Below are 19,735 nucleotides of genomic sequence, written 5' to 3' on the forward strand. Positions count from 1 at the left end.
AAGCAAAAATACTTACGCGAAAGAATGAATTGTAACACTGAACGAAGTCATGGATTTCGGCCAGGGTTCGTTTCTTGTATTTAATTAAATTTTTTCCAATTATATTTATTGTTTCTAATCCGAGCGCTTAGAACTTTTTCCCCCTTGGTTCTTGTTCATATTACCCGTCTTTCCCTATAGCTTATACCCAACTTCCTGGCAATACCTAACATCATTCACCATTTTACGCTGTCGAACGCTTTTTCTACGTTGGTGAATCCTATGAAAGTATCTTGGTTATTCTTAAGTCTTGCTTTCATTGTCAAGCGCAACAACATAACCACCTCCCTGATGTCTTTCCTACCCTCGTTTTCTTTTCTATTATTGTGTTTATTATCGTCAATCGCTTAGATGCATGAGGTGTTTCGATGACAGTACGATGGTTCTCGTATCTATGCCCTTGCTAACTTTGGGATTGTGAGTATGAATTTTCTTCCGAAAGTCTGATAGTAAGTCCCAAAACACACAGATTCTACAAATCCACTTGAATGGGCTACCAGGGCGCAAATATATGATAGATCACACGTCAAGGTCTCTAGCTCGATCTGCGTACATGCTGGCACACCGAGTACATACGAAATATTTTGGGAGTGTAGTGCAAGAGCCGTTTTACAAAATTACTGCGAGGCAAATAAAAAAAAGAGCTTTCTTACGGCTTTAAGCGAAGACAACCTTATTGTCAAATTGTTAAAAGAAGAATAAACCGCAATAGCTGTTGAACCAGTAGTAATTTATTGTTTACGACCAGTTATGATTCAAATGGTTCAAATGGCTCTGAGCACTACGGGACTTAACATATGAGGTTATCAGCCCCTAGAACTTAGAACTACTTAAACCTAACTCACCTAAGGACATCACACACATCCATGCCCGAGGCAGGATTCGAACCTGCGACCGTAGCGGTCGCTCGGCTCCAGACTGTAGCGCCTAGAACTGCACGGCCACTCCGGCCGGCTTCCACCAGTTGTAGTTTATTGTTTACGACCAGTTATGGAACAATATAATTCCATCTTGTGACATGCAATAAAGTGTAGACGAGGAAGTGTTGTCTTGCATTCCACATTATACGAGGGTGATTCAAATGAAAACCTTAAATTTGTAATAACAAATCGAAATTTCGCGCCGTTATCCTGTAAGCGTGCTACAAACAGTGTGCATATTGGCTTGTAGGTGGCAGCATAGTGCAGATGCACGCATACCGTCGCAGTATCAGTATAAAGATGGCCGCCCCACTTGAGACTTGCACCAGGGAAGAACAGCGTTCTGTTATTCGGTTTTTGTGTAGTGAAAGTGTGAAACCTATTGAAATTCATCGACGAATGAAATTTCAGTACGGTGATGCATGTTTGTCACAGCACCAAGTCTACGAATGGAGTAGGAAGTTCGCAAATGATGTGGTTTCAGTGGAAGATGCTCATTGTCCAGGTCGGACACAACGAGTTGTGACTCCACAGAACATTGCAGCAGTTGAAGCAATAGTGAAGGAAAACCGCCGAGTGAAACTGCATGACATTGCAGCATGCTTACAGATTAGTCATGGGTCAGCACACCACGTTGTGCATGATGTGCTCCAGTTTCACAAAGTGTCTGCAAGATGGGTGCCACAGCAGCTGACTCCTGAAATGAGAGAACGACGTGTTGATGTTTGTGAAGAACTTCTTCGGCGCTTTGAACGAGAAGTTGATGGCTTCCTTACAAGAATCGTTACTGGGGACGGAACCTGGGTTCACTTCCACCAACCGGAAACGAAGAGAGCGAGCAAGGACTGGCGCCATTCCTCATCACCAAAACCAAAGAAGTTCGGAACAGAACCGTCAGCAGGGAACGTTATGCTGACTCTCTTTTGGGACGAAAAAAGCGTCATTTTGGAGCATTACGCGCCCAGAGGGGTCACTGTCACCAGTGGATCATACATAGGTCTTCTAAAAAGTCATCTGCGGCCTGCAATCAAATCAAAGCGATGTGGATTGCAGTCAGCATGTGTCCTTTTGCAACATGACAATGCAAGGCCTGACACTGCCCGTACAACAGTTGCAACAATCACTGACCTGCATTTTGAGTGTCTTCCATCACCATACTCACCAGACCATGCCGCAAGTGATTTCCATATATTTTGACCACTCAAAGGCACAATGGGAGGAAAGAAGTTCCGTTGTGATGAAGAGGTACGGCATGCGGTGCATGAGTGGTTGCTCGGACTACCAAAAGAATTTTTTTGTAAAGGAATTTATGCACTTTGTAGGCGCTGGAGGACTTGCATTGAGCGTGGGGGAGATTATGTTGAAAAGTGATACAGCTTTGTACCACTTCTGCACAATAAATAATATTTAAAAATATTTAATGTTTTCATTTGACTCTCCTTCGTACACTAGGGAACATAGGAAAGTAGCAGTAACCACCGTCTTGCTCGTCTGGCCGTACTAACAGGAAAAGCTAAGAATGAAAGAAACCAGAATAAAAACTAAGGCGAGCTTTGCGAGAGCCATCGTCGAGAGAAATCGTGAGGCCTGTTCTGCAGTTCAGGAAGGAAGTTGCCTGTCGAAGGTAGAGGAGAAACACTGTCATCATTCAGTGATGACAAATATGAAGCGAATTTATCTTTTTTCCTTACATAATAAAGTATTGCAATACCTTTTCTCCTTCTGCGCCATGAGAAGATGACAGATCTGGCTTCACTTCTTTATAATTTAAATATTTTTAAGTGATATACAAAACATGAAAACTTCTGATGAAACTAATGTATTCATAGACAACCATTATATTTCCAAACGACGGCTGGGTATCGGAAATCTAACAGTTTTTTGGTGTGTCTTCGATTTATGCGCTTACCTCAAAAACGCCTTTCATGGTTTTCCAAGTTGTGCGACTTTGCTGGAGCATAACTGATTTAGAAAATTATAAAGGACAAACCTGTAAACATGTTACAATGATACAGTGGCGTAGTAATGATTTCGAGTGTACATCATGTGCAGCATATATGTCTTTTTTCTTGTTTTAGTTCCAATAATTTTCTTTTCTTCTTCAGTGTTGTGACCATATTCCATGTTACGCCAAATACGATTCGTATATGTTTTGTGTATTAGACCAATTTATTCATCACTGTTAGAGGAATTTGCATGCATTTACCAAAAATTTGAGAGATTCCTTTTACTGCGTTGTGCAGTATCGATAATACCCAATTACGTTTTGGTTTTCTCTGTTATTGATCGCTTCTTTCACGTCTGTCAGTGATTTGTTAACGTGAAAAATGCCAAATTACACCGTAGTTGGGAATCCATGTTAAATTTTAGGTCTACATGTTGCTAAGTAAGTTCGTAGGTTGGGTGAAGAGAGGGACACACCACCTTGTAGAATGCCATGCTTAATAAAGCACTGTGTGCACAAACTAACTTTCGAATTGAGGACTACTTTACTTTTAATGTACTTGTTTCTACATTAATTGAATGTGAAAAACACACATTCCATAACCATTAAATAGTTATTCGGTTGAAGGTGGAGAAGGGGAAAGGAAAGGAAACGGAGGGAACTGATGAATTGCTTCGGGTCTTTATGCGGAATCAGTGGTGACTAGTCAAAATGTGTGCCGAACAGGGATTCGAAACTGGACTCTCCTGCTTACTAGGCAGTTGCGTTAACCACTGCGCCACCCGGCCATAATGTTAATCACAGACGCATGGACTGTCTCAGGACGCTCCCCGGCCGACTCACACTCCCACCTAGCGCCACCTACCCGCATTCCTCGCTATGTCCGAAAGAACAGACACCACGCATTCATATGTGAAATGGTTTCTGAGTTGTGGTAATTGCTGGGAGCATTTCATTTTTGAGATGTTAGTTGTTGTGCTGATAGCCGATTCCTTCTTACAATCTAATAATCAATACAAATATTACATGTTGGCCAACGCCTTTGCCGCAGTGGTAACACCGGTTCCCGTCAGATCACCGAAGTTAAGCGATGTCGGGCTGGGTTAGCACATGCATGGGTGACCATCCGGTCTGCCGAGCGCTGTTGGCAATCGGCGTGCACTCAGCTCTTGTGAGGCAAACTGAGGAGCTACTTGATTGAGAAGTAGCGGCTCCGGTCTCGGTAACTGACAATGGCCGGGAGAGCGGTGTGTGGACCACATGACTGTCCATATCTGCATCCAGGGACGCCAGTGGGCAAGGATGACACGGTGACCGGTCGGTACCGTTGGGCCTTGATGGCCTGTTCTGGAGGTTTTTTTTTTTTTTTTTTTTTTTTTTACATGTTGTCATTTGATCTTACTACAGTTGAGTCGGATCGCTGACGGTTTGCAGTGATCTGGCCGCAGCAGCTTCGTGCACCTACCTCAAACAGTAACGTAATGCGATTTCATAAAGTTCTCTACGGCAACAACTCAGTGTATTCACAGCTCTGTAGACGGCTATTGTTTTCGCTTGGGCGATGGGCAGATGAATGCTGGCAACAGCTCTGCGAGCTGTCAGTGGTCTTCTTACGCCCTCTCGAGTACAGCATGGTAAAACAACCTAACTTCTCAGTGAGAGGAACCAAAATCGGCGCACTCCGGTGCCACAGCGCGGTTCCTTGCATACTAACAGTACAAAAATGTCAACAAAATTTCATCCTATGCAAATTCGCGGTAGAAAATGGACGGAGAAGAAGTGCAGTTTGGCAACACTGAAGCAGCATATATACTAAATATCTTCATTCAATACAGAACAGCTGCGCTCCCCAATTAGTGCAGTGGTTAGAGCTTTTCGGTAGAGTACTCATGTTCGAGGATTCTATTCCGAGTGTAGGTTAATTTTTTTTATTTTTATTTTCTAGTTTTGGTAAGTCCAGCAGTGCTGTAGAATTCGATGAAACTACACGCCATATACCATAATTACAATTTTCTTAGCCTTGAATGTAACAATGATTGGTTAAACATACTTGAAGAGTAATAACCAGTTACAATTAAGTACTACTATATCACAGAAATAACTACAAAAGTTATCAATGTGGAGTTCTTAAACATATGTTCAATGAGAGTAGGCAGCTGACTGAAAGTTGAAGGACATAATTAGACTTTACACCACGCTGATGTCCGCTCCCGGTAGCTGAGTGGTCAGCGCTACAGAATGTCAATCCTAATGGCCCAGGTTCGATTCCCGGGTAGGTCGGAGATTTTCTCTGATCAGGGACTGGGTGTTGTGTTGTGCAAATCATCATCATTTCATCCCCATCGACGCGCAAGTCGCCGAAGTGGTGTCAAATCGAAAGACTTGCACCCGGCGAACTGTCAAACCGACGGGAGGCTCTAGTCACACGACATTTACATTTACCAAGATGATAGTAAAAATAGAAACAGACGTTGGTATTTGCCTCTGTAATGCTATGTTTGCCTTAATAGTGAGGAAATGTCCTAAAGAAAGTAATGGATATGAATATAGTAAGCATGATAGTTAACACTAATGAATTGAACTAATAGCAAAAGGGGAAAACTTAAAATGCGTTCGAATATAGTTGACTGAAATGATACAAAGCCATATAGTCTCGGACGATGTATTTTTATAGCTGCAGGAGGACTAATGGGGATAAGAGATGCAAGGATAGACCAAGAGGAGACTGGTTGAGTCAGCATTATTTTAGGTGGGGGGAGGAGGAGAGCATATAACTGAAGAAAAGTGAAACAATACTGACAACATTTTTAGAAGTTTCTGTCGTTTCTCAGATAGTTTTAAATAACTGCAAGGGCTGTAATTTCTATACAACGACTAAGAAGCCAGATACCACATTGTGCGAAAGGAAAGTTCCAAGTAACTGAGCATTCGAGTATTCAAAAGCATAACTCTACCCATTGCACTAAATGGGCAACAGTACTACGCTATATTAAGTGAGGAATGAATTCCTTTATTCTGAGTTCATTTCTGCCGAAAATGTTCACGGGACGGAATTTTATTGTAGATTTTTTTTTATTGTTTCTGTCCAAAGAAGCGCACTATGGCAACCAAGTGCGTGAGTTATGGTTCACCCTGGACATCTATGGAATTTAGAAGCTCTTATATGCAAAAAGAAAAGAAATATAGCTTTTGTTTGAACATTTTCTCTTTTGAAGTAAAATTGTTTCTCTTTGTCGTTAACCAAATTTTATTTTCATGGATACAGAGTGACATTATTAGTTTGACGATATTGGAGTGCCAGTGTTATTTTGATGACGATGCACTGCGGTGACCACAGCCGTTGCTAAACACAGCAGATGAATTCATAGTTACGAATAATAATGACTACCGTCAGCTGTAGAATGGAATAACGACAATGAAAATTTATGGCTGACCGGGAATCGAACCCGGATATCTCGCTTATCGCGAGCGGTCGCTTTACCATTTGGCTATCCGTGCACGACTCACGACCACATTTAACTTTCATATGTTGCCAACCATACATCTACGATCTTTCATATTTATCTACCGATACAGGGCATGCGACTTCCAAGTAGTACGTCTGATCTGTACGGGTATACACATAATGGATGTCCGAGCACAGATCGTAGACGTATGGCTGACGACATATGGAAGTTTGGGTGTAGCATTTAGCACGGATAGCCAAATGATAGCCGGCACGGTAGCTCAGCGAGTTCGGTCGGTGCGTTAGCTACCCTCTCTGACAAAAAACTGAGTGAATGGCTCAACGAAAAACGTGAGTGTCATCGGACGTCCGCCCCGAACAAATTCAACGAACGACATAGAACAAAAATAGTTCAACGCAAAGAAAGAAAAAGAATGGTAAGGTGACCGCTCGCGATAAGGGGAAAATACGTGTTCGAGTCCTGGCATGGCACAAATTTTTCATTGACATCATTCCATTCTACAGGTGATGGTAGTCGTTATTCGCAAATGCGAATTCATCTGATGTGATTATTAATTTTGTCCTGACATGACAAATAATTTTTAGTCTTCAGTTTACACTTGCAGCTGGCACTGACCACCAGAAATGAACTGTTTTGAAGATATCAGAACGCAATGAAGTTTGAATCGTAGTGGTCTCACAATTCCTGATGTAGTTCAGTCGCTCCACGCTATACTCGTCATTCCTTGGAATTACAGTTGATAGATTTTATGTGAATTGTGATGATGTAAATTGAAGGGTTTGTTCACAAAGAGGCGAATGTGACTGCATTTTCGGTAATTTACTTCTTCGATGGTGACATCTTTGCGCCGCTGTTCTTCATTGAGAAATATCTACCGATTTCCTGTAAATGGAAGCAAAAATTAATGAGTAACCCATATTTTGGATTCATTTACAAATGATACTGACTTTGTACGTAAATAAGTCGAAATATTATGATACTATGTTTCTGGTTAACAGTGTAAGTATTTAAGAGCTCAAGCTATGAAATATAATATATTTTTGTTACAGAAGCATTATACCTGAGGAGACTAGTACGGAGTATACTACATAATTACTACTTCAAAATAATGTTACACACATTGAAAAACGTCTGAACTATGTATAGTAAAATGTAACACATTTCTAATTGTCCTCATTACAAAGTTATATCAAGTATAAAACAGGTTACAGGCAGGGTCAGAAATTGGTCATTAAACAGGGTGATTCTTATTAACGTTTAAAAACCACCTAAGTGACGAGGGTGACGCAGAGACAAGTAATTAAAGACACACGGGGCCTCAAATGTCGGGAAATACCCCAAAAGTGGACGAAAAATGTTGAACATGTTACGTCACCAGATGGCGTGTCTCGTTGTTGTTGTTGTTGTGGTCTTCAGTCCTGAGACTGGTTTGATGCAGCTCTCCATGCTACTCTATCCTGTGCAAGCTTCTTCATCTCCCAGTATCTACTGCAACCTACATCCTTCTGAATCTGCTTAGTGTATTCATCTCTTGGTCTCCCTCTACGATTTTTACCCTCCACACTGCCCTCCAATGCTAAATTTGTGATCCCTTGATGCCTCAAAACATGTCCTACCAACCGATCCCTTCTTCTAGTCAAGTTGTGCCACAAACTTCTCTTCTCCCCAATCCTATTCAATACCTCCTCATTAGTTACGTGATCTACCCACCTTATCTTCAGCATTCTTCTGTAGCACCACATTTCGAAAGCTTCTATTCTCTTCCTGTCCAAACTAGTTATCGTCCATGTTTCACTTCCATACATGGCTATACTCCATACAAATACTTTCAGAAACGTCTTCCTGACACTTAAATCTATACTCGATGTTAACAAATTCCTCTTCTTGAGAAACGCTTTCCTTGCCATTGCCAGTCTACATTTTATATCCTCTCTACTTCGACCATCATCGGTTATTTTACTCCCTAAATAGCAAAACTCCTTTACTACTTTAAGTGTCTCATTTCCCAATCTAATTCCCTCAGCATCACCCGACTTAATTTGACTACATTCCATTATCCTCGTTTTGCTTTTGTTGATGTTCATCTTATATCCTCCTTTCAAGACACTGTCCATTCCGTTCAACTGCTCTTCCAAGTCCTTTGCTGTCTCTGACAGAATTACAATGTCATCGGCGAACCTCAAAGTTTTTACTTCTTCTCCATGAATTTTAATACCTACTCCGAATTTTTCTTTTGTTTCCTTTACTGCTTGCTCAATATACAGATTGAATAACATCGGGGAGAGGCTACAACCCTGTCTTACTCCTTTCCCAACCACTGCTTCCCTTTCATGCCCCTCGACTCTTATAACTGCCATCTGGTTTCTGTACAAACTGTAAATAGCCTTTCGCTCCCTGTATTTTACCCCTGCCACCTTCAGAATTTGAAAGAGAGTATTCCAGTTAACATTGTCAAAAGCTTTCTCTAAGTCTACAAATGCTAGAAACGTAGGTTTCACGATGTACTGCGATTGGGCTTGTCTATCCGATCGCCGCCAGTAAGGGCAATGCTATACATCGCTCCGCTAGGCTACCCTGTTTTGAAACATCTTTTGTGAACCTGACCTGTTGTAAACGCAGAAGTTACAAAATTATTGTCCTCGTTTTAACCAAGCAAAAGCTGATGTTATCTTGTGTTTCTTTCGTTTTTACCTTATTTTTTTTGTTTACAGAACACATAGGTCATTCACTGGCAGCGATAAAAGCTTACACTTATTTGTGACGCAATTTGATAGATTTTTGTGTACTGTACACTGCAGTTAATCAGCGGAGACCGCGAGCCAAGTAAATAAAACAACGAATATTAAATGAATGTAAACACATAATTGTCTAACGCAAAGCAAAAAACTACTGTCTGCTAGACACAAGAATCGAAACCTAAGCCATAGGCGCTGAAGTCGCGCACGTACGCCCGGAGCCACACCGAAGGAATGATTGATATGGCTTGGAATCTTCAGGTGCGACAGACTTATCCGTTGACGCCACACGTTGAATATTTGTCGTCCACTTTTTGGGTATGTTCCAAAATTTGCTGCCCCGTGTGTCTTATATTCAGTTACTTATCTCAGCGTCATCTGCGTCGCTTCAGGGTTTTTTAAACGTTAATAAGAGTCAGCCTTTACAACGAGAGAAGCAGTGACAATTTGGTAAATTTTATGTCGTGAAATAGATAAAAAAATAAATATTTAGCAATCATACGCAGGTCATCCCATATTTAAATTTCTTTGGGATTGAATAACTTTACTTTCTAATATGCAATCTGTCCCATTTACATTGACTACCCAAAATAACTTTTTGTTCACAAGCAAAACAAAAAATGCGTCAAGATAATGTTGTTAATCTATCAGGGGGACTTGCCTTTCTTGTAACTTCGTTCTCCACGAAGATACGAACAATAGTAAGGCCTTTTTAAATAGTAGTCTGCATTTCTCATTCGCTAATCAACTTTCTCTCCACAAGATCTGTACAAATACTTATTGCATTGTACCTACCATTCACACCAACTTAATGTTATTAAAAACGTTAACACAAAATTTATTTGATTTTCTTGTACTGCCACACAGTGCAGGTGCCTGGGACAACATTACTCGTTCACTTTCTGCAACTGACAGCAAACAAATGGATAAACAAGGGAAATGAACTCTGGTCATTCAGTCAACCATATTCAGCTGACGGTTTGTGATATTACAACGTGTCAATCAGTCGAAGTCAATTTTGTGTTACGTTTTTAATGGTATCATGTTTGCCTGCATGATGCACTGTGATACGTCTTTCAACAGGTCTTGAGAAGAGGAAGCAGACTACCTACTAAAAAGATACGGAGCTATTTAAAAAAGACGTACTGCTGTTCGTATCTTTGCAACGAACAAAACTACACGAAAGGCAGTCACGCTGCTCATTGTTCTTCTCGAAGCTAAACAACATTTGCTTGATACATTTTTTTATTTTATTTCTGGAGAATATGTTATTTGAGGAGGTCAAAGTAAATGAGACATCTTGTTTACATAAGAACTTAACATGTCCTATTCAGTACCTACAGTACTACGTTCAAACATTCTCGTTATGTCCACTGAAGTATATGCCCATGACTGAACGACTTCAGTCTTATTTGTTGTAAAAAGTTTCTTCACTGAAAGGTGCTATAATTTGCGCTAATGTAGGTTGGACCACAGTATCTGTTCCTCCTTCTATTTTACTAGCAGACGAGAATCCCTAGCTGGAAAATGAAGGCTACAGATGGGCTACTTTGAGCCTTTCTGGGCTATCGATAATGATCAGATGTTGTTGAGCAGGATGACACCAAGTGAGAGACATGATTGTTACTATATGTCTTTCTACATTCTGTATTATGAATATTACAATTCTTAATAAGCAGATTTCTGAAAGCTTGAAATGATCTTCTTTACTGTTTTTCCATTGTTTATTTAGTTTTATATCTGTACAGGCAATCTTTATTAACATTAATCACATCTGTGAAAGCTTCACCTCCAGAGGAAGAGGATAGTTATAATTAAAAGTGATATTTTATGAGAGATTGAAAGTTGCCCAATATTTTGGTCAAGACGTATGAAAATCCCATTTTTGTCCAAAGAAATAATGGTCACCTTAAAGAGGGCTGTTCAACAAAGAACGGTAATAGTTCATCCCTATAACTTCAATGGTTCTTCTTCCAGCCTGTCGGAAAGGACATGCTGGAAGCCATATTATTGAAGATCCTTTAGAATCGCTTCTGTAGCTTTCGCTACTGCTTGCGATGATGGAAAATGCCTCCCACGAAGCTGTTTGTCCGGGTTATGGAATAGAACAAAGTCACATGGAGCAAAAACTGGGCTTTAGGGAGAGTCAGGGATGGACTTCACATTCGTTTTTGTAAGATATTCAGTAATGACATTTACAATATTCGGTCGTGGAATATCGTGGTGCATCAGTCAGCTCTTTTCACAGATATGTGGTCTCTTGCAACTGATATGGTCTTGCAAAGTTTTCAGGACACCCACGTCCATTTATCGAAATGTGTGCAGGCACAACATGATGATAAGCCCTTCCATGAACATAAAAATAAGATGACTATAACTTTTCCAGCAGAAACATCCCCTTTTAGCTTTTTGTGGGTTGGCGATGAAGGAGATTTCCACACTGAACAGAGTTGCATAGCTGTTTGCTCTCAGGATCAAAATGATGTAATCAGCTTTCGTCATTAGTGATTATTTTTGGAAGAAGTTACGGATTTTCATCTAACATCAGCTACATGCAGTCTTGCACGCGAATGTCCTTCGGTTCGGGAATCAGCAGTCTTGGAACCCACCGTACACAAATTATGTCTCATATGTAACGTTCTGTCACCAAGTTATGGGTGGCATGCAATAAAATTTTCAGTATTTCAGGAAGCGTTCGTAAGACTCATCGTCGATCCAGTTATAGTTCTGCCTTTTTCCAAGTAATCTATGAGGATCGTTCACGAAAGACAGTGGCCGTCTCTGTACCAGCTGACAAACCAGTCTTTGCCTTCTTCGGTGGACTTTCACAAGCCTTTGTTTTGACGTCCGTTTTGACTCTGCTGTCCAATCACAAATCCGCGTAAAAAGCCTTGCGGATTGCTATTAAACAACGCCAGACATTATATTCAGATGTTGTGCCGGGTGCGCTTCTGGTCGACTGTGAGCAATCGCAGGACCCACCTCGCACACAGTTTATTTACAGGCAATTGTCCATGCAGAATGTCACGCACTCTCTCAGTTGAGATGCCTACAGTCTCAGCAGCTTCACAATTTTTTTTTTTTTTTTTTTTTTTTTTTGGTGGGCTTGCATTGCTATACATTTCTTGAATTTTGTTAATGGTTTCCTTTGTAGTTACCTGAATTGCACAGTCGGAGCGCGCTTAGTCTTTGGTTCTAGTCCAGCCACGTTTATATTCGTTATTCCTTAATTAAATGGTGTTCAATGATGGTGCATAATCCACGTGAACTTCATCCAATTTTGTTTTGATTTGTGCGGCAGAACAACCCTTCAAATGAAAATGCTTAATACAGGCCCGAACCTCGGTTTCGTTCATTTTCAATCGCAGCTGACACACAGACCAATTCAGAACTGCCAACAACGAACTGTACGCTGTACATTGTTGTAAATCTTTATATGATCCTTAGAATAATCAAGCTTTCTAATCATGAAAGCTCAACAGACATTTTCTATTCTTCCATGGAAATTTATCAGACTTATCAAACCGTATTCACACTGTCTCTTTCTATGCTATTCTCCTCATAAGTATATTTCTCATATGGAACTTGCAAAAATAGTTTCTTCGAAATGGGGAGTCACATTCCAACTATAGGTTGCAAATCCGGATTATGAAATGTTACTATTCGGCAGCACGTCGACTAGTTATGCTCGTAGTGATCAGGACTTACGCGACAATTGTCGATTTCTCTCAATGGCGAACGCTGTTGTTTTAGTCTTCAGTCCAAGGGCTGGTTTGACGCAGCTCTTAATGCTAGCATATCCTGTTCAAGTCTCCTCATCTCCCAGTAACTATTGCAACCTGCAACTATTTCAACGTTCTTCCTTGGTTTTCATCTACAATTCTTTCCACCCAGAGTTCCCTCCATCACCAACCTGGTGATCCTTGGTGCCTCATGACGCGCCCTGTCAACCGGTCGCGTCTTCTGGCTGTGTTGTGCCAGAAATTTTTTCCTTCATTCAATTCTGTACCTTCTCATACTTACCCTGTCTACCCATTTAATCTTCAGCATTCTTCTGTAGCACTTCATTTTAAAAAATTCCTTACAAGACTACATTCCAGACAAATACCTTCAGAAAAGTTCTTCCAAAATTTAAGTTTATCTTACAAGGGAAACTCACCATCACACCCTCTCAGATTTAGTGATAAGTTGGCCCAGTGGATAGCCTGTCAAAAACCAAACAGAGATCAACCATGAAAACGGGAAGAAGGTGTACTGAAATAAGAAAAAAGGCAAAATACAAATAGTGAAGGACCCAAGAACAAGAAGTGCAATAAAGAGGAGCCTGAAACAGCAACGGCGTGTTGGGTAAATGGTAATAGGTTGGACTGCCAAGCAGTCGAGCTGTATTCAAAACTCCTCGTGTTTTTTTCCCACAGTATTATGAACTGTCCGTCCAGTCATTGAAAAGTTCGTTCTCTTTTTGTAGCCTTGGCAGTTGTCATACTATATATTGGTTGTGGAATATGCGCCGTATGATAAGAATACGTTACCCTCGCAAGTAAACGTAATGAATAGTGAGAGCAGGTGTCGTACCATATAGACATCTCACAGAAATGAAAACAACAAATAAACGAGTGTGAACTATGTTACAACAATGGTATTCAAGAGTCAAACCTTCTAGAACGGATCGCAACTTCAAAAACGTTAAAAATGTATGTTTTGACAGAGCACAGGGAAGCTGTGTGCTTGTGGAAGTGTTGCGTTCATTTGTTACAGCTTATGTGACAAACTTATTATTTTTTCATCATTTACTTGCAAGTGACCGCATTCATACGTCCGCCCCCGGTAGCTGAGTGGTCAGCGCGACAGAATGTCAATCTTAAGAGCCCGGATTCGATTCCCGGCTGGGTCGAAGATTGACGGCTCAGGGGCTGGGTGTTGTGTTGTCCTAATCATCATGATTTCATCCCCATCGACGCGCAAGTCGCCGGAGTGGCGTCTAATCGAAAGACTTGCACCAGGCGAATGGTCTACCCGACGGGAGGCCCTAGTCACACATTTACTTTTACCGCATTCACACGAACACCTACGGCGGCCAAGAAGGCATATCTCACTCAGTCACCAGGCGTACAAATTAGGTGCGTCGATAAGAGATTCCTATCACATGATAGACATACTGTCACTGAAGCCGTGTATGACACACGAAAGGTGTTTTCCGGCGGAGGATTCAGTTGACTTGTTGCCTTGTCAACAAACGTTTGCGGTTCCTGTTCGAAAGCCACTTCCTTTCAGCTGCTAACAGAGTTGTTGTGCAGAATCAGCTGTCATTATAGGCCCCTACCTTAGTTGTTGCTGTTGCAAACGGACGTTACAACACGATACAGACAGAAATTTGAATAAAGCGAACAGCGAAAAAAAAATTGTTGCCAAGGAGGTTTGAACACAGCTCTCCCGCTTGGTTGTCCAACACCGTAACCACTTTTTTTAAATTTTGTATTTTATTCGTTATTGTTCGTTGTATTTGGTCGTAGCGGACGTCACGTGACATCCGATGAAGTTCGTTGCTGATCCCTTGACTCAGTTACAGAGACCAGCCGGCTCTATGACCAAACACGCTGAGATAGCGTGCCAGCAAATTTGGAAATGTGTGGTAAGTTCCTATGGGACCAAACTGCTAAGGTCATCGTTCCCTAGGCTTACACACTACTTAATTTACCACTAACATAAACTAACTTACGCTAAGGACAACACGCACACACATGCCCGAGGGAGGACTTGAACCTCCGACGGGAGGGGGGGGGGGGGGGGGGGTGTCGCGCGAACTGTGACACGGCGCCTCACACTGCGCGGTTATCTCGCGCGTCAACCACTTAACCACAACGTCATTTTTCATAAATGCTGCTCTATATCGCACTTATTATTCTTGGAACATTCATTGTTTCTATTTTGCTTTTTTGCACAGTCCAGTACACCTTCTTCCTGTTTCCATGCTTGATCTGTGTTCAGTTTTTTCATGCTGTCCGCTGGGCCCTCTTACCACTAAATATGAGGGGGGTGCGATGGGGAGTTTCCCATGCTAAATGCTTGTAAATTCCTCTTTACCAGAATCGCTTTTCTTCTTGTAGGAAGTCTACATTTTACAACCTCTATACTTAGGCGATCATCAGCTATTTTGCTACCCAAATAGTAAAACTTATTTACTGATTTTAGTACATCATTTACTAACGTAATTGCTCTGATTTAATTTGACTAAATTCCATTATCCTTGATTTACTTTTGTCGATGTTCGGCTTATAACTCATTTTCAGCACACCCTTCAATCCGTTCAACTGCTCCTCGAAATCCTTTGCCAGCTCTGACAAAATCACAGTGCCATCGGCAAATTTTGAAGTTCTTTTCTTCTCCCTGAACTTCAGTTCCAGATTTTTCCTTTGTTTCCTTTATTGCTTGCTCAGTGTACAGGCTCAATAGCACCGGGAAAAGCTACACCCCTGCCTAACTCCATTCTGAACCATTGCTTCCCTTTCACGTCCTTCGACGCTACAACTGCAGTCTTCTTTCCGTATGGTACCAACGAGGAATTCATCCACATGTGACGCACAGCTGCTTGCGACTCGTTTGTTAGATGTGTTGTCGGGAGACTGTTTTGAGCTCACCATGTGGGGCGCGCGCCTGCTTCTGCAGTCGGCGCCTCTGCTGCAGCTGCCTGCCTGCTTTCTTGTGATGGCGAGACCTCTGCTGCACCACACGTACGCCGGCGCCAGCCGTGTTGTGCTTGAGACGACTGGAGGATGTGTCTCCATTAACCGCCGTGTAACCTGCACATGGAACAAAAAGGTCCTTCACTGACAGAGTGTGGTGTAAACACTTGTGTGGTAAATCCTAGAATTGACTGATGAAACTCAAGACTTCTCCTCACGGTGTGCTAGAAGTCCGAAATTTCCTATTGTATGCGTAGATTTCGAACGTTTACCAAGGGACGTTGATAAATCTTAGGATGTAGCCATACCAACTGGTAAAATCAAATTCATTAAAAAAAATCAGCTTAGCAATTTATTGAAATAGTTTGTATTTATTGTAAATTTATGTATTTTAAACATTCTTGATTCCAATGTGATTATAATGAGCAATATTCCGTATTAGTGAAAACTGTTGTAAAAAATCTTATCTAGTAAACGTTAATTTTTGTAACAACAAGGCTGACTACTGTGACATTTCGAATTACATAACATGGAAGACGATTTACACAAGCATTTTTTAGCTGAACACTTTTTTAAGCAATTGCGCTTTTAGAACCCTTGTCTTCCAACAAAATATTGTTTGGCAACCAGTTCCTGTAGACTAACCTCTTCTCTTGCTACTTCTTTGACGTTGATGAAATTTTCCTTGCACAACGTAAATTGATTCCTAGTGTACAGTGACTTCAGTTTATTAGTTTTGGTACCAAATTGATAAAATTCGTCATCCTGAATATTTACCACTATTGCTATTATACATTGTGCATCAATTTCCGCCCTCCAGAATGAGATTTTCACTCTGCAGTGAAGTGCGCGCTGATATGAAACTTCCTGGCAGATTAAAAGTGTGTGCCGGACCAAGACTCGAACTAGGGCCCTTTGCCTTTCGCGGACAAGTGCTCTACCAACTGAGCTACCCAAGCAAGTCTCATGCCCCGTCCTCACAGCTGTACTTCCGCCATCACCTCGTCTGCTACCTTCCAGACTTTACAGAAGCTCTCCTGTAAACCGATTGACACTAGTCCCCGACGCTCACTTCTGACGTATTAATTATTTTCTGGCAGTCTCTGAGTTCACATCTCTGAGTTCACATCACACTCTTTGGGCAGGGCGCGTGACAGCGCTCGAGGTAGTGTCCAGCAGACAGGAAAACAGCCGGCGCGAGAAACTGACGGGGCCGCCTGCGGAGTGCTGACTGCCCATTCATGTTGTAATATGTCCACAAATTTTTTATGCAGAAAGACTACACCGAAAGAAAAACAATGTAAAAATTTTAACTGTAAAGACTCATTCCAACTTTTCTTAAAAAAGAAAAAGGGTTGAAAATTGCCAAATACGTAGCTCGCCAGGTTGCTACAGGTATGCACAACCCCTGCCGTAGATGCGGCAGACAGCGCATGCGCAACACGGCGAGTGTTTAGCCTTGGCTTACGCCGTAATGGTAAACAGGTAACACAGCAGAACGCGGTCCTAATTTGTAAGGTGAATTTCAGTCTCCATTGATAGCTTCTCTGACACAAATCTCTGCAGTTACTATTCATTTGATTTTGCAACTCATTTAATATCCATGATAATTAGCAGTTGACTTTGCGGTGTTGGTAAGTGCTTACAATGCAGACAAAAGTGAATTAATTTTCTTTGTTTCCTTCGTATATGTGAGCTAATAGCATTTATCATTGCGGAGGTTTCAGAGTTTCACTGTAATGTGGAATCCAATTAATGTGTTCAACGTTGGCAAAGATGAAACATGAAGATCGTGGTATGCAATGGAAATCATTTATTTCTGTTTGAAGACCTCCGTGTATATTATTTACTAGTTAATTTCCTGAACATTCATTCGAATGATATCGAAATTTTGCCAGTAATTATAGAAACATTACCAGAAACAGAAAATAACTGACGATTCCGTAAATTGTGGTTCGAATGATGACTGCTGTGCTAACTGAAGTCCAGAACAAAATTTAAAAAAAAAGGTACTTCCCTAGCCTTACGAAAACATGTACAGTAAAAGCTTTCAGCGTCAAAGTGAAGGTTGTAAATTTTTTGGTTAAACAAAGGCGGGAGAAGACGCTTAAAGTTAAGCAGTGTTTGGTTGGTTCCATTTCGGAAAATCTACACGTGAATTGTATAAATGGAACAAAGATTTACGCGAAGTTCGAAATACACACCAAATTGAAATCCACAAAATTATGGAAGAAAAACTGCTGGAAAGATTTAGAACTGCTCGTGAGAGTCATTGTACAATTACCGAGGGAGATCTACATGCCTGGCACCTCTGAATTGCAAGTGAAATTGTGAAATTAACGTTTTGTTCGACCTAGTTAAACAGATTCAGAAAATTATGTGGAAAACAAAGTCGGGAAATTACCAAGTTTACTTCAAATGGCTCAAATGGCTATGAGCAATATGGGACTTAACATCTGAGGTCATTAGTCCCATAGAACTTAGAACTACTTAAACCTAACTAACCTCAGGACATCACACACATCCATGCCCGAGGCAGGATTCGAATCTGCGACCGTAGCAGTCGCGCAGTTCCGGACTGAAGCGCCTAGAACCGCTCGGCTACACCAGCCGGCTCAAGTTTACTTCAAGCAAATATGTAAGGGAGATGTGATTAAAAGGTAACACTATAGAGAAATTCGCAGCTGACGTAAAGGTTAAGCTTCTTGTTATCCCCTAAAGTGCTGTGTATAAAGCTAGTCAGGTTTTTTGCAACAAGTGCATATCAACAGAAATTTATCATTTCGAGCGAAAGAAAGACAAAGTCGCTTGTGCAGTTGATGAATGACGTGACACATTACTTTGTATATAACAATGCCAGGAATAAGTATCAGTGGATTATTGTTTTCGCAGCTTTATACCTACCTTAGGAACCCCAAGGCAAATTATGATCAAAAATTAAAAAAAAGGACAATTTAGTTGCAAAAATTTCATAATCGACCTAGAAAAATCTGGAAAAATGAAAGAGAATAATTCTCAATATTAATGCGAAACGTCTTCTTACCAGTTGCAGCAAATAATTCATTGATTTTCTTGGACTATTGGCCTGAAAGTAACATCACATCTGTCTTAGGGCAACGACGAAAAGATTCAGCCTCTCAATAAACAAATTTTTAGGCGCTGGAAAGCAATATTATTTCTGATAGCTCTTTGTTATTTCTGGTTTATCAGCGGAATAGTGTTTTTAAACTTGTCACTTGTGCATTGTCTGTTTGCATCACGAGACTTCACGAATTCGATCAAGTATATCTGGTGCTCAGCACAATATGCAGAACAACGGCCACGACCATTTCTTACTCCACACCAGCTCTGTCTAAATAAGACTAATAATTACTGTGACATGCTTAAACGCATTAAATTTTCCTTTCTCACGTGTCCCTCGTGTAAAGCAAATGTTTGTTTTCGTCACCTAGTAGACACTTCATACTTCTGTGACGACTTCTGGAAATAATCAAGGAATTGTTTCATTGTTACCAAAATATACATTACTCAAAAATTGCCATAAGAGCTGTGCTACAGAAATTATTATAAAATATTTGACGTCAACATATTAAAGCGTCGAATGATGGAAGTCGTCAGTAATGTAACATCATACACTGCCTTGATTTTCTTTCGTCTGCTAGCCGCTTGTGTAACGATTACATCAGCAACACTATAGCTGACGATATGATCTGTAAGTTACTTAAACATTCAATGATTTGAGACATTTGTGGTATGATTTAAGTGCTTAAAATTGGCGTGTGTGCACTTTCGACTTCGGGCTACGTGGCGCTACGTTCTCTTGTCAGTGGCTGTGTCTGTTCATTCGCCGATTTACGCGCCATACAGGGTGGGCTATAAAAAGTGTTGTTATGAGCGTTTCTTCGTAAGGCACAAGCGGGTAACCAACCTTTTTGTAAAAATACTT

The 19,735-nt window shown here is 41.0% G+C and overlaps 1 protein-coding gene across 2 annotated transcripts in view; it reads right to left on the reverse strand.

Annotated features, from left to right (window-relative positions):
- Nucleotides 1-6,136: 6,136 nt before the first annotated feature.
- Nucleotides 6,137-19,735, reverse strand: part of LOC126094630 (myrosinase 1-like) — a 192,588-nt gene continuing 178,989 nt past the window's right edge. For both annotated transcript variants that reach the window (XM_049909114.1, XM_049909113.1), the window contains exons 13-14: nucleotides 15,745-15,906; nucleotides 6,137-7,253 (exon numbers count right to left, since the gene is read on the reverse strand). In XM_049909114.1, the coding sequence (XP_049765071.1) occupies nucleotides 7,243-7,253; nucleotides 15,745-15,906 (173 nt within the window). In that variant the 3' untranslated portion in view covers nucleotides 6,137-7,242. The remainder of the gene's footprint in view (nucleotides 7,254-15,744; nucleotides 15,907-19,735) is intronic.

The sequence above is a fragment of the Schistocerca cancellata genome, chromosome 8, assembly GCF_023864275.1.
Source record: "Schistocerca cancellata isolate TAMUIC-IGC-003103 chromosome 8, iqSchCanc2.1, whole genome shotgun sequence".
NCBI classification, from domain to species: domain Eukaryota; kingdom Metazoa; phylum Arthropoda; class Insecta; order Orthoptera; family Acrididae; genus Schistocerca; species Schistocerca cancellata.